This window comes from Globicephala melas, chromosome 2, assembly GCF_963455315.2.
Source record: "Globicephala melas chromosome 2, mGloMel1.2, whole genome shotgun sequence".
Lineage (NCBI taxonomy): Eukaryota > Metazoa > Chordata > Mammalia > Artiodactyla > Delphinidae > Globicephala > Globicephala melas.
This window is the reverse complement of record NC_083315.2, coordinates 38,862,136-38,877,634: the sequence shown is the minus strand read 5'-3', so window position 1 is coordinate 38,877,634 and position 15,499 is coordinate 38,862,136. Positions and strand designations below refer to the sequence as shown.

At 55.7% G+C, this 15,499-nt stretch overlaps 1 protein-coding gene across 6 annotated transcripts in view; it reads right to left on the bottom strand.

The window, feature by feature from the left end:
- NTRK3 (neurotrophic receptor tyrosine kinase 3) overlaps positions 1-11,943 on the bottom strand; it is a 386,072-nt gene extending 374,129 nt beyond the window's left edge. For all 6 annotated transcript variants that reach the window (XM_060293880.1, XM_060293879.1, XM_030878684.2 and 3 more), the window contains exon 1: positions 11,059-11,943. In XM_060293880.1, the coding sequence (XP_060149863.1) occupies positions 11,059-11,306 (248 nt within the window). In that variant the 5' untranslated portion in view covers positions 11,307-11,943. The remainder of the gene's footprint in view (positions 1-11,058) is intronic.
- Positions 11,944-15,499: the final 3,556 nt, after the last annotated feature.

Here is a 15,499-nt window from a genome sequence, read left to right as displayed (position 1 = left end):
CAGCTGAGGCTATCAGTAGCAACCATTACAATCTCCCTGTTCTTGGGCAGACATGTGCCTCAGCCACTTTGTCACCTTTTCCAAATACACGCCATGTTAGTCCTTCTGTTGCCTCCCTGAGCTCTGGCCCTAGGGGAGGTCCTAGCTCCCCTCTCATCCCACTCTTCAAGGACCCAGAAACGCCCCCTGCCCTTCACCTCTGAGAGACTCCTATTGTACCATTGGCCAGTTTGGCCTCTGTGCACCCATCATATGCCAGGCACTTACTATAATCTCATTTAATCCTCACAACTACTCTAGGAAGACGGATCTAGTTAGCCCAGTTTTTCAGATGAAGAGACAGAAGCTCAGAGAGGTTAAGTAACTTGCCTAAGCTCACACAGGGGCAGAGCCAGGATTTAAACTGAAGGTTATCTGGCTAAAGAAGCCACTATTCTTCCTATGACACTGGGTTGCCTTTGAGGCAAAAGAACCATTGAAAGTCTTGGGGCCCAGGAATAGTTCTAATGGAAGCCCTTGGTTTAAAAGATTAATCTGTCAAGATGTGGAGGATGAGCTGGAAGTAGGAGAGGCTGGACTCGGGAAGAACAGATGAGGGTCATAAAAAGTAACCACACCTGTGGGAATGATGTTCTGGAGAGTGGTGATGAGAAGAGGAAGAAAACGAGAGGGAGAGACAAGCATTAAGACTTTTACACACACAGACTGGAGTGCACGTTCTCATCAAAATCTTAAAATAACCCGGTATTATCAGTATTATTTCTGATGAGGAAATGGAAATCAAAAAAGTATCCAGCCCAGGGTCACACAGCTGGGAAGAGGCAGAGTTGTGAACGCAAGCTTCATTTAGCAGGTGCCATCCATTAGCAAGGTTGTCTACGCAAATGATCTCCAGCCTAGTAGGACTGCCATAAATGTTATGTTCATCCCTGTTCTTCAGGGATCAGCCTCAAAAAAGTATCAGAAATAAGTAGGTGGGAAAAGACTGACCACAACAGAGAGGGTCCCACCTGCAGCCCTGGGTCCAGCAGCCATGGGATGGCCCTCAGGGCAGAGCTGCAGGCCCCAGATCTGAGAGCTCAGGACCCACTAAAAAAGAGGGAGATCCCGTCTCCAAAACGAATAGCTGTGTTAGTGGGACAAGGCTCCTTCATGAACCAACTAGTGCAAAGAACAAGACAGCACCTGCTCAAATACGAGACAGCTTGGAACAGCCAGAGAAGAGCTCAAAGCACGCACAGAAAGGAAACAGTCAAAACTAGCCAGTCCAGGCAGGGCCCAGGACCCTGGTTTGCACGGCACTTTGATACCCATCAATTTAGATGGGTGTCTCTGAGAACAGAGGTGGTCTAGAGAGACAGCACCAAGCTCTCATGTCTGGTAAATATCAGGACCCCCTGCTTCCTGAGCAGCTACTTGGTGTCTAAGTAATTACCAAGCTTGGCATGGCTGGGGTCGGGGGCAGCGGGGAGAGACAGGGGAGAGATGCCTCCACACTTGGACCGCCATATGAAATGGCCTGAGGGAGTTCATAAAGCTCACATGACACTAACTCTGCAGTGTAGCCGTCTGTCAACTTCTCTGTGTCCCCATCAAGACTTATCTTCCTGCACAGGAACGATGTCCCGTTCATTCATCTCCATGACCCTCGTGCAGATGCACTGACCCCTCCTGCTGCTGCTGAGACAAACTTGGTGGGAAGGAGAGCACTCCAGCCCACTTCTGGTCACCCAGGGCACTCTCCCAGCTGCCTCCTGGGAAGCTCAGGTGCAGGAGACTCACATGTCTGGGCTGCAGACATGATGGAGGCAGGACCCCATGATGAGGGCTGCGAGAGGCCCAGCCTAGGGGAGACCTGACCTCCCTGCTCAGCCCTGGCTCAAAAAAGGTTCTGAAAGCCAGGTCAGTCGGTGCACATCTCACCACACTGGAGCCGCATCCCCAGCTCGCAGGAAAGGCAGCCACCACCAGCCTCGGTCGGTCTCGTGCGCAGCACTGCCCTCTGGTGGCCACCAGGAGTCTAGACGCAGACGATTTTTGTAGGCAGGAAGCCAAAGGCTTCAGGGCTTGTTTACGGGAGACCTCAGTCGTGATGTGCGTGGAACACAGAAGCGATGCAATTGTGGGTGCGCAAAGACGCCTCCAGATGCGCGCACACAGCCCACTTTACCGCGGGAAGCAGCCCAAATTAGGACTGCGCATCTAAGATTGCTCCTTCTCTGTTTGCAGGAGGCTAAGGGCTCCTTTCGCTGCCTCTGGAAGAGCCCAGATCCCTCAGCCCCAGAGCAGAGGCTTGCAGAGGGCGGGAGGATGAGAGCCACACCAGCTGGGGAGGTGGCCTCCGAGGCGTTCTGGTCCCACTGTGCCAGGAACTCGCTGGGTGATTGAGTCAAGTCCATTCACCTCTCTGGAGCCTTGGGTTCCTTCTCTGTAAAACTGGGTTTGGCCCCAATTATTTCTGAGCCCCTTTCCAGGTCAGATGATTTATGGTTCAAAGTCTTGATCTTTTTCCTAACTCAAAAACACTCTCAGACGTCTAGAAATGCAAATAAGCAACATGGTGCCCTACCGCTTGAGGAGCCCATCGAGTATGTGATCACCCTGATCTGACAGTGACCCTGAGAGGGAGATAAACTCCAATTCCCAGAGGTGACCCCAAATCCCAGAAGGGGAAACCAAGGCCAGAGAGGCTCTAGGATGTGGTGAACTCTTCCAGCCAAGAAGCAGCAAAATGGGGTGTTTCCACAAATTCCTGCCCTGCAATTGTAGCACTTTGCTGGGTACCCCAGCTCTCTCTGCAGGGACAGCTGTAGCCATCCCCCATGCTCATCCCTATGGAGAGACAGATGGAGCTTCCCTGAGCAAGGGGGGAAGAGAGATGGAGCAAAGAGGATGGGTAGAGAGGAGTAAAGGCTGCTCATTTGAGGAGGAGGGAAGAGAAGGGCCAGGAAGAACCAGAATTCACCCTCCAGGAAAGACGCTCTAAATATCCGCTTCCAGCTCTAGGTGGACACATCAGACATCCCCCTTCTGCTCTACATCCAGTGGCAGCCTTGGAACTCCAAAACTCGAGCTGGGAGAAGCCAACCTGCCCTCTATTCTCCCATCCAGGCTCTCTCTGGCCATGGGCAATTGGGGACACAGTCCTGCTGACCGTGTCTCAGCCCAGAGTGGAGCTGGCTGGGGCCCAGCCACCAGCTTCCTGAATACTCGTCAGCCTCAGCTGGCACCTGGTCTCCTGGGGGAGCTGACCTGACCTCAGAAACCAGGATGCTATGGGGTGGTCACCGAGGCCTGGGGAGAGGGCTTGGTTGGGACGAGCCTCATGGGAGGCCTCCCCAAGCCTCCCCATCATTAGCACCTGGCTTTGACAGTGCTGGCCAGGGCTGCTTGGCCAACACCAGACCCACCACTGTCTCATCTGCCTTCCTCTCCAACCCCAGCCAGGGGAATTCTCAGCTAGGGAACTGGAATGTTATAAAATAAGGGATCCTCCTAGACCTTCATGTCTACCCTTTTATTTTATTATTAATTTATCTTGATGGTCATAGATTCGTGAATGTGTATGTATAGCAGTATATATCCACATGCATAAGAATATAGCAAAAGAGTATAAGCAATGGAGCTTAACATTAAATGTCAGACTCCTCTGATTGGCTTCGTGAAATGAAGCAAGTCACATTCCATCTCTGGACTCATTTTCCCCATCTGTAAAATGGGACGAATAATAGTACTTATCTCCTAGGGTTGGTGTGAGGCCGTAATGGGTTATATTACCTCCAAATTGCTTGGAACAGTGTCTGGAACATAGTAAGTGCTCAGTAAACGCTAGCTGCCATGAGTTATCATGTATCGACAGCTTTCTCTTTACCCGGCATGACACAGGCCACTGACCCTCAGAGTGCTGCTAAAAGGTAGTTGTTATTATTATCCTCATCTCACAGAGAAGGCAACTGAGGCCCAGAGGAGGGAAGGGGTTTGTCCAAAGCTAGGAAAAGGCCAGGTCTGGAGGAGCTGCTGGGGACAGGTTTCTCTCCCTGCTGGATGATTCTGTCTGGGGACAGAATCCTGAATCTTCCACCACCCAGACGGGGGATACTTATGATGGGACAAGCCAGATGGGGGAACAGGGGCAGAAGTGAAGTTAGAAAGGACAGGTTCCAAACTGGCTGCACCCACAGATCCCTGAGCCCTGTGTGTAAATAGAGCTCAGCAGAGCCCTCGCCAAGAGCAGTTTTAATTGGCATGGGATGCAGGCTGCGAAGAGGCCTGGGGCTGCCAGCCTTGCATAGTTGCTGCCTCTGGGGACCCCAGATTTGGAATCACTGCCCCAGAGGGAGACACAGTCGTGGGCGAGGCTCTGGCTTTGACAGAGTGCCCAGAAAGGGTGCCAGAGCTGAGTAGGAGAAGGCGGTGCTGCCATCTGGGCAGGGACGTCCTCCAGCAGCCCGAGGACCCCTAAGTCCCCGCCTCTCTCTGCGCCTCTCCTGGGACCCTCGCAGGTAAGGTGAGGGAGGAGCTGACTGCAGGGGTCCCTTCCAACTCTGAATTCCGGGGAGCCCTGCCCTCGGAGGTAGTAGGCAGAGATCTGAGGATCCTCATGGGAGTTCCACTGGGTACTGAGAATCTGGAGTCTTCATTTCTGATGGTCTGACATCCAGTCCATCAAAGAGGACCTGCCAGCATGCCCAGCCCCCAGGAGTATTTAGGTTTCCCAAAGTGGAGGCCAGCAAGGCTCAGGGGATGACAGACGACTTGAGCTGAGGGCTCAGTTGCTCATCGATAGATCTGGGGGACCGAGTCCAGCCTCCACTCAGGCCACGCTTAGACCCAACCACCAGGCCACTCAGCTGCCCTCCACAAGGCCCTCATGGATGGGCCGCTCCCATAGCGCTGCCCCTTGGGAGAGAAGGAACTTTCTGGATGAAGACAGTCTGCTTCTCCGTTCCCAACAGCCAGAGGGTATCCAGCTACAGGGTTACTGCCGGGGAGAGAATGGAGTCCAGGACACCAGAGCGGCCACGAAGGGAGCATCAGAGGAGGAGCCTCAAGACCCTTCTGGATCTTTCCTTTTGTGAGACACTCAACCACTGGGATTCAATTTCTGTCCTTTATTTTGTTTGTTTTGTTAATCAGGACAATGGGGCTAATAATCGCTGCTTAGGTACTTCAAGTAGCTGTGGCAAAAAATAAACACAACAGGGACTTCCCTGGTGGTGCAGTGGTTAAGAATCCGCCTGCCAATGCAGGGGTCACAGGTTCGAGCCCTGGTCCGGGAAGATCCCACATGCCGCGGAGCAACTAAGCCCGTGTGACACAACTACTGAGCCTGCGCTCTAGAGCCTGCGAGTCACAACTACTGAGCCCGTGTGCCTAGAGCCCGTGCTCCGCAACAAAGAGAAGCCACCACAATGAGAAGCCCGTGCACCGCAACAAAGAGTAGCCCCCGATCGCTGCAACTAGAGAAAGCCTGCGCACAGCAATGAAAATCCAACACAGCCAAAAATTAATTAATCAATTAATTAAAAAAATAATAAACACAGTAACTGTAAACTGGAGAGCAGGAAGAAATGAATTTGGGGGGGGAGGGATTCATGGAGGTGAAGGATGTGCTACAAGGGACAAAGGGCAGGACCCAGAGGGCTACTAGGGACCGTCTTTTGAGAACTGGCCTGGCCCTGGGACTAGGGGTGCTTAGGAATCCTGATCCCCTCTGCCACCCAGCCTGCTCCCTCCTCACATGCCCCTGCCCCTACTCCCAATTCATCAACCCCTCCTGGGAACAGAGCCAAGAAGGAGAGCCAGGGGCTTCAGGACCACCCCTCCTACTGTCAACCCGGCTCCCTCTCAAGCCCAGGCCCTTCCAGCCACGACAACGTTGGGCACCAAGCTTTTTTGATTATGCATGCTTTAGCAATAAAAATTCATCTCGTAACCCCCAAACACTCCTAGTTATTAAATTATATGCTTATACTTCTTCGATTCATATATTAAACATTAAATATTCCCTCTTCTCAACGAGAATAACTTGAAATGGAAGCTCTAACGTTTTCTTCTCACACCCAGCAGAGGCCCCTGCTCTGGCAATGAGCTGAAACTCTGCAGAAGGACATCTCCCTGCCTTGAGCTCACGGTACACGGGGGGCATGGGGGCGGGCCATGAAGCTGGGTGTCCAGCCTCTAACGGGAGGCTGCGGGCCTCGGCGCATTCTTGCTAGGGGTGGCACTTGGTTTGGACAGTGGACTCCAAACTGGGTGGCCCAGAGTACTCTAGAGGTGGAAGGGGAAGGAACGAAGGGAAAATGGCCAGTGAGGGAGCACCTGCTGTCTTCCTCTGGGTGGCATCACAAGGGTCAGCACCAAGCCCAGGGATGGTGCCCTTAGAAGTGGCCTAGCAGAACCTCCTTGGGGATGTTCCCTGGGCCCCGGGATGGCATATGTCTCAGCTGGAAAGGACACTGCTCCATGGCCTCAATTCACAGTTGAATTTCCAGGCTTAGAAAGACTACAGTCTTCTACCGTGGCTGACAGAGGATAAAGGGTAAATCCAGGTGTGGGACTCATGTGTCTCATCCCTTTCTCTAATCCTACCCTGCCAATGGCCAACTGGAGGCCCCAAAGGGAGGCTGGAGATGGTGTCTGTGATCCCAGTACAGTCCACTGAACGCAGCCCTCTACATGGGGACCCCAGCCCAGGCAGCAGCAGAGATGCCACAATACTGGCAAAGGCCAGCCCAAGGGAGGCCTTTGTCCACCCCTACAGTCAGAGAGAAGGAGTCAGCCACCAGGGACAGGTAAGGCAAGGATGGAGAGCTGCCCAGGGGAGCGGATGTCAGGCCCGTCCCTCTTCACAGCCATTCTTTCCACTTCCGCTCCGCAGGAGAGTGGTCAGCCTCTTGCAGGATGCTGGGCTGACTCCCAGGCTGCATGCTCAGCCCTCGGTAGCCAGGCCAAGAACTCTCAGAGCTAGGGCCGGGCTGGGCTGGTTTTACCCAAACCCATCATGTGCTCAGGTCCCCTGGAGCTGCAGAGCTGATGCCCGGGGCTTTGGGCTGTGCCTCGGAAGACTGACCTGGGCTGAGGATTCTGGCTCCAGGGAGGGTCCTCCAGGGAAGGCCTGGATTCCACCCACCAACAGCCTGGCCTCCATACAAAATCTCAGGGCCTCTTCAGTCCAGGGTCCCCAGCTTTTATCCTGGAAGTACCTCTTTCCCCAGGGCTATAACCACTTCCCCTTCTAAATCTCACCTCAAAGGCCCCTCACATCTCTACCTCCCTCCCTCAGGCCTAGCCCCAATGTGGGGGGCTCCTGATTGAACCCTATGATGTTCTTGGGGCATGGTTCACACCCCTGACTGCAGCCCAGCTCTCACTGGTAATTGTCAAGGCTGGCTCTCCCCTTGACCCTTAGAAAGGCTAAGAATCAGGAAGTCAGTACAGCAGCCAAAGCCCCAAATGATCCCTCACCCAGCCAGGGGAGGGCCTGCAGGGAAGACAGGGGAAATCAAGGGACCAGAGTGCTATAAACACCAGGGACCCTGTGGTGGCTCGTGTGGAGACCCAGGTGGCAGCTCAGGGTCCCAGCCAAGAGCCCACTGTCTTCACAAGCCCAGGAACACCCAGCCCAGCGATGCCATCTTCTCCCCCTGGATTTTCTTTCTAGCAGTCCAAGGATGCGCTACTCCAACCCAACCCCAGGCAGGCCTGGCCTAGAGACGCCAGAGGGCCCCCCCTCCCAGCCACCACCCTTCTGCCTTTGTGACGTCAGAGCCTGGCTGGGTGCGGCCGCACATGGACCCTTCTAGGTAAGGTTACTGTGTGTCAAGAGCTCCAACGGCAGAGGGATCGGCCTCTTGAACAGAAAGAAGCCAAAAGGGAGGGCACTTTGGGAGGGCGGAGGTGAGACCCACACTTCTGCACTGAGGCCTTGCAGCGGATTTCCTCCTGATACTGATGGGGCAGCCACCTACCCCATCAGAGGCGCCCTCCGATGGGGACACAGGAGCCACCACACATGCCACCCCTGAGAGGAAGGACCACAGGGAATCTCTGGTCCCTCTGAAAACTCAGGGATGATCAGTTCAGCACCTGAGGGAGAGACCTCAGGAGTCCACAGCCCCAAGAACAGGAGGGTGGCTGGGTGGCAGCCACCCCAGGTTCCCTTAGCTAGGCCCGCTGGAACTCCAGCTTCTGCCCCAGCCTCTTCCTCGGCCCCCAGAGTCTGCCCAAGCTGCACCCCCAGACATATACCAGCATCAAGAGCTTCAGGTTGATGGAAGGCTGGGGGACCCCTTGATCTCCAAATCTCTGATAGCATCAGATCTAAAGAACACATTCCTTTTCAGCAAAGCCCGGGCTTGGACTGAAGCCTCACCTCCAGGTCCCACTAAAGGAAGCCCCCCCTCCCTACCTGGAGGGCTCCTCTCTGTCCTCAAGCCCCTCCTTCCAGCCCACGTCCATAGGTAGCCCTGCAGAGTGGGGGACCTGGGTTTTGGGGTCCAACAGACAAAGGCCTAAGCCTGGCTCACTGCTGGGGCTATGTGCCCCCAGGAAAGTTACTTTGTAGCCTGAGCCTCCATCATGAGGTAAGACAGGGATGGTGACACCTGCTTCCCAGGGCAAGCAGGACTCCCCTCCTTCTCTGCTCTGCCTCCAGGCCAGAAGGCTAGGCCCTTCCCTAGTTCCGTCAATACCAGCCATAGATATAACAGGGCACTGGGGAGAAGATGGGATGAGGAAGGGTCATCCCACCCATGACCTCTGACCCTCCCCCACCTGCCACTCGGCACAGCTCCGGTGGGAATCCAGTTCCCTGGCTCTTAGGTGTTGGGGTGGATTCAAGGAAAGGAGTCCTGAATTCCTGGCAAAGTGTCTGAGTCCTGAAACAAGGATGGAGACACACACAGAGGGACTCCCAATCTACTCCCGGATTACCTGCCCCAGCTGCCCCTCTGGGGTCCTTCAGTGGCAAAGGGGACAAGAAGCCACCCCATCCCCTCCCATCATTACCTTCCCAGCAGCCCCACCTTGGGCCCTTTGCCTGGAAAGCTCAACCCAACTCTTCTTTATCAGACTGCTTCCCCTAGCTTTCTTTTCAGAGGGGGGACACCTCTGCATGGCCATAAAGAGCCTACGTGATTGTGACCCTCCCCGCCTCCCACCAGCTTCCTACAGGGACACACACCCTTGGAACAGAGAACAAGCTGGCTGAGGCTCACCAGCTCCCAGAGGCCCGCACTGGGCACCTGGGGCACCGTCTCTCCAACCCCTGGCCCACCCGATCCCCTGAAAATCCCTAGGTCCAGCTCCTGAGCTCCTGGACCCACTGCTAGGCTCCCCCCTCCCATCCCACACACACCCCTACCCCCACCCCTCAGTGCACGTCCAAGGCAGAGGTTCCCTGACAATCTCACTCCCACCCTCCTGGCTGCATCCTTGGGGATGCTGGAATGCTGTGGCCTGCAGGTGGGAGAAGCTGCATTGGGTCCATCCTGTTTCTCCTGCCCTCCCCTCCACCCTACCCTTGGCTATTTATCTTGTCACCCCAGGCCAGCCGGGCTGAAGGTGGTGAGGGGGTGAACGGTCGAGCCAAGATATGGGTCAAGCTTGTCTCCTGGGCCAGGAGTCAGGGACACCTCCTGGGCTGCACACTTCCCTCAAACTGTTAGCTGCAAGAACACGAGCAGAGTCTCCATGAAGCCAAGAGGGTGGTGGGCTTCGGAGAGAGCAGGACTGCAATTCCTCCAGGCTTTACAGCCCCATCGCACTGGGGCCGAGGTGAAGGGAGAGCTGATGCCTGGGAGGGCAGCACCCACGGCAGAATCCAGCCCCTCTGGAGTCTGCCCAAATGCCTGCCTCAGACCCCAGCCAGGACTTCAGTGCCAACCCTTTTCAGCATCCCACCCACTTCAGGGGTCTCCAAGGGGTGGGGACCTTGAGGGGAGACAGGTGAGAGCTACCCCCTGAACACTCCCAGTGCCATCCACACCCTTCTCTGGATGGCAGGATGGGATGGGGGTCACCTGGCTGAGGTCAGTGGAAGATAATCTGGACAGGCTCTCTCCGCCCATGCTTCTAACCCACATCCCTGCCGAAGAAAAATAACGGGGGGGGGGGGGTAGGGGGAAGAGCAGGCCACCACAGGTCTCACTCAGACAGGACAGAACCAAGCAAATGCTAGTCAGAGTTCAATTTTCCAAATAAAGGGATCTGCAGGATCGTATAAGAAGCCCCATCCCCAAAACACGCAAGCCTTCCCTCCTCCCTTCATCATCCTGACTCGGAATTACTGGAACAGTTATCAGAGCTCAAACAGGAACAGGATCTGTAGGCGCCCAGATGCAGATGAGGGTGGGAAAGGGCGGGGGGGTGGGGGGTGTCTCGGAAATGCCCAAAATGGGGTTGGAGAGGGCGGGCGAGAAGGAAAGGGAAGAGGTAGGCGTCCATGACGGCCTCGACATGTCCAAAGTCTCCCTGCGAGCAGCCAACTCCCAACTTGTTTACTTGACAGCGTGTTTTGCTGTTTCCAAAAGGAAACAGTTAAACCTCTGGGCTGGATCGCGAGCAGTCCCTAACTGTCACCTTCCCTCCCGGTTAAGCGCTGCCGCCGCCACCGCTGTCGCTGCCGGCGCCGCTGCCGGGGAATTGAACCTCGTCTACTTTATTCCACTTGAGCGTGGCCAAACTGTTGCTATTTAGTGGGGGGCAAAGAACCCGATTCGCACCCTCGAAACGAGCCGCAGCACCTGGGGGCGGGGGCGGGAGCCGGGCCCCGCGTGCCCCGGCCGGCTGGGGTCCTCTCGCGGGAGAGGCACACACACGCATCACCAGATCACGCCTCGCCAAGGCCGGAGTCACCTGGAATACGCAGCCCGAGAGCATCTCCCGAGCCAGAGCGAGCCTGACGCGCGCCCGGCGGGCGGCGGGCGGCGGGCAGCGGCGAGCTGGGGCGGGCGGAGGGCCAGCGAGCCTGACGCGCGCCCTGCGGGTCGGCGGGCAGGCGAGAGGGAGACGCGGAGCGAGGGGAGAGGCGGGCTGGGGAGCGGCCGCCTGACTTACATGGAAGTGATATTCCTTGAGATGTCCGTGATGTTGATGCTGGCATTCCCATTGCTGTTCCCTGAATCCTGCCCTTCCAGGAGGGGGAAGAGATTCCCATCGTCCGGCCGCCGGCAATTGATCTCAGTCTTGCTGCAGACACAATTTGCAGGGCAAGCCAGCACGGAACCCACATAGTCCAGCCAGACGCTTCCCAGCAAGAAAATCCGCCAGAAACTACACTTGGCTGGGCAAAGAGAGACATCCATCTCCGATCGCTGCTTCTAAAAAAGAGGAGGAGGAGAGGAGAGGGGGGTGGGGTGGGGGGAGTGGGGAGAGCTGGGGGGGAAGGAAACAAAGACGGCGAGGGAGGGGGGAAGGGGGAGGGGGGCCTCTGCCTTTGAAACGCCGTGCGATCAGATGCAAAATCCTTCAGCGTCTGAAACCATCGCGGCCGCCGCCGCCGCCGCCGCTGGGTGGGAGCCGCGGGGAGCGCCTAGTGGCGCGGTCTGCCTGGCATGGTGGCCGGCTCTGCGCTCGCCGGCTCGCCGGGTCCGGGGGCTCGGGAAGCGAGCCGCGCTCTCCGACTCCGAGACTTTGCAGGGTTGCAACAGACGGTGGGGAGGCAAAAAAAGAAGAAGGAAAAAAAAAAAAAACAAGGAAAAGGAAAATATGGTGCTAAAGTCACCAAGTCCCACCTACTGGGCAGAATTAAAACGGACACACCTGCAAAATACACACACTCACACATCCACACACCCGGCGCCCGGAGGAGGAGGAAGATGTGGTCGGAGCTGCAGCAGCCGCCGCAAATGGCTCGCTGCGCGCCTGCAGAAATGTACAAGTGCTCCGAGCCTTACGAAACGCACGGGTTATCCGAGCGTCTTCCTCGGTTCCCTCCCTCTCTCCCCCACCCTCCTCCCCTCCCTCCTCGCGGCCTCCTCCCCCCGCCACCCGCCCCGGCTGGGAGAGGCAAGAGAGCGGAATCTCCCCCCTCCCTCCCTCTCCCACTCCTCCCCACACCCCTCTCTCTCTCCCCGCCCGCCCTCTCCCCTCCTCCTTCCCCACCCACCCACCTACCCACCCACTCGCCGGCTCGCGGCTCTCGCCCGCACAGCCACCCGCAGCCACGCGGCCGCCCGCCCGCCCGCCAGCTCCAAGCCTAGCGGCCCGGCGCCCGCTCGCCGCAGCCAAGAGGAAAGCAAGACGGAAGGGAAAAAGTTGCAGTTGGGATTGCGAGGGTCTGGACTGGGGAGGGGGACTTGGAGAGCTGGCGGCGCGACGCGGAAAGGCGCTCTCCTTTCCACTTTTTGGCCCTCGCGCTGCCCGGTTTTGCTGCAATCCGGACCGCGAGAGGAAGTGAAATGAACGCGGCCGAGGTGATCGGGGAGCGTTCCCGAGCCTGGGTGGGGGGCACTGGCTTGAAGACGGCGATCAGTGGTGCGGGAGCACACAGGACCCCCAGAGAGGCACCCAGAGCCGGGGACCGGGGCCGCGGACGCCCGGTCCTCGGTCTAAATGACACTCATTCCCGTAATCGAGAGTCCGGGAGCTAGGATCGGCTGGGAAGGGACTGCGGGGCACCGCTGGGTTGGTGCCCCCGCGCCCCTTGCGCCTTCTTGGCGGTGGGTTTTGCGTCCTTGGGCAGACAGGGCGCGAGGAAGGAAGGAACTAGCGCCGAAAGGGCTGCGCTGCAGATCCGAGGTGGCCCCAGGCGAGCTGCGCGTGCGAGAGAAACCGCCGGGGAAATTGAGATGCAAGGGGCAATTTTTGGCAAGCATCAGGCCAGTACCGTCAGAGGCCGGCTTCTCGGGCTCGGCTCTCTCGGGTGCGCTGAGCTGGCTGCCGGGCGAGGGGGCGGGCGGGCTGCTTTCTCCGGATTCGGGGGCGCAGGACCTCCCTCCTTCCCTCCCACACAAGCACCCCTTCCTGGTAGGGGCGCAAAGCAGGTGCAGCCTTCTACGCGAGCTCAGTTTCCGTCGGGAGAGGAGGAGAGTCCCCGCTTTTTGCCTTGGTAGAGATATTTCTTTTTAATAAAACGTCAGAATGCCAAATGTTAGATGTTTGCTGAGAACACGGAAGCATTCGCTGCCGGAAAGGAAAAGAAAGGGTTAGGGAAGTCCGAGAAGGCAGACACACTACAGCATTCACACGCAGAAGAAAGCACAGCTCTCCTCGCCGACTTGGAGGAGGGCAGGCGAGGAAGCGAACACACTGAATTCAACTGCATCCAGCATCTGAAAGGATTCTCCCCCGCCCCCCTGTGGATTCCGATGCAGGTCATGCAACTTGCGAGCAAGATGGGGGAAGGGGTATGCGGGGGGCCACCGGCCCGCCCCGGGCTCAATCACAGACTGGCTGGGCGCCTGCGAGTGGCACTGTCGCTGTGAGTAAACTTGGAAGCAAAAAAAAAAAAAAAAAAAGAAAAGAAGGAAGGAAGGAAGGGAGGGAGGGAGGGAGGGAGGAAGGAAGGAAGAAAAGAACGTGTCTATAAAAGGCAGTTTTCCCGATTCTCCCTTACATTCCACCTTCCCTTGGCCTCAGTGAGACTTTTACCCCCTGTTGCCAGTGTGACCTTGTTGCCAGACTGGCATTTTGCCCTCCCACCAGCAGGAGGGGACAGAGAGTGGAGACCTCCTTAGACTCTCAAACCAGTTCCTACTGGCCCAAGGCCATCTCTGATAGCCTTAGTCCACCATAAGTGCCAATCCGTGGTTGGCTCTGGAATATGTTTGAGAATCAGGGAAACTGAGGTGTAGTCAAAGCTGTCACTTGGCCTTTTAGGAGGTGGCAGGTGTTAGCAGAGAAACACAGAGAACCTTTCTCAGACCATGTCAGGGGAGACTCCAATAAGCAGGATGAATCTTTTTTAACGGACAGGAGTGAGCAGTAAGGGGCTCTGACCCCTGGCAGGTAGTTACAACCCCTGGCAGGTGTGTGCCCAAGTAAAGACTCCAATACACCGTGTGGATTTAGCCCAGCATCAGTTCTCCAGCCTGGAACTAAGATGGTTGTGTCTTAAAGGTGCCCAACACACTTTTTTTGAGAAAGAAATGATTTTTAACACTTCCAGGAGAGAAGTGGAGGCGTCTATAAATCAGAACAAATTTAAAAACTTGTAAAACCCCTTTGGAGATGGTACAAATGCAGCTGTGAAGCAAGAGGCCCTGATGGGACAAGAAGTCTTTCATCCTGAAAGTAAGATGGGAATTAAGATGGAACGTTATGTTACGTTTATGCTAGAGCTCTGAGCCTGAGCAGGAAGTGGCAATTTACAAGGAGAAAGGCCTTTTTTAAAGCAGATGATGGGCCGGGAGTGGCGAGAGCAGAGTTCTGTTTGGGACCACGGGCAAATCACTTAAGCCTCTGGGCCTTAGCTTTCAGTCTGTAAAATGACTAGGTTGGTCCACGCTGCCCAAAGGCTGACCCTCTGACCAGCAGCATCCACATCACCTAGAAGCTTGTTAGAAATGCAGCATCCGAGGCCCCACCTCAGACCTACTAAACCAGAATATCCATTTTCAAAAGCTCCCCAGGTGATTCATAAGCACACTACAGTTTGAGAAGTACTGAGATCACTCCCATAGTCCCTTCCAGCTTGAATAGTCTCTGATTCTACATGGACCTGGGTGGGAGGGATTGTTGAGACAAAAAAGAGGTTTCAGGGATGTAGATTCTCAGGATATTATTCAGGGTGACAAAAAGTGGGTGTTTCAGATGCAAGGACCTTGTCAAAAAACAGACCTGTGCAGTTTCACTTCAAGCACAAGGGAACTATCCTGATGCTTCATTAATTCTTAACCTCTGAGAACAGCCAGACCTGGATGAGGGGGCAGAAGAAAGTGTCATAGACGCCCTCCTCTTGGTCAGTAGAGGTACGGAACATTTGAGGTGTCTTGTCTGCTTGGCAAGAATGTCCTGGTTGACAAGGAAGAATGGCTGTCACATCACCGTGATTCCCAATCTCCAGCCGTCACTGGGTCCTAGAGAGATCGTGACCCAGCTCAGCACCCTGCCAATCAGGGGATAATCCCTCCCATCTCTTACAGCTAGCATCTTAGAAAGGAGGAAACTTCCCAGTGGATCCCATGCTGATCAATAAGAAGCAGGAATGGGCAGAGTTCTTTGAACAGTAAGTAAAGCTTTAGAAACCTTTTACAGCTGAGCAGTCGCCATCTGATACCAGAGGTATGGAGAAGACAGGAACATTACTAAGATTTGGATGTGGTCGCCCACCAGTCAGGCCAGAATGGGGGCTGCCTTCCAGAGCACAGTGATCCAAGCTCCCTGACATCTAGAGAAACTGAACACATCTTATTCCAAAGGGCATATACCAGCTGCGTGAGCGCCTGAGATTTCTCCTTGACTATTTGTTTATAAGATAACCCCAAAGCCAAATCTTCTGCCACCTCGAAAAGGCAGAAGGGAGTGGAGACTCAGGAGGCATAACAAACGAGATGCT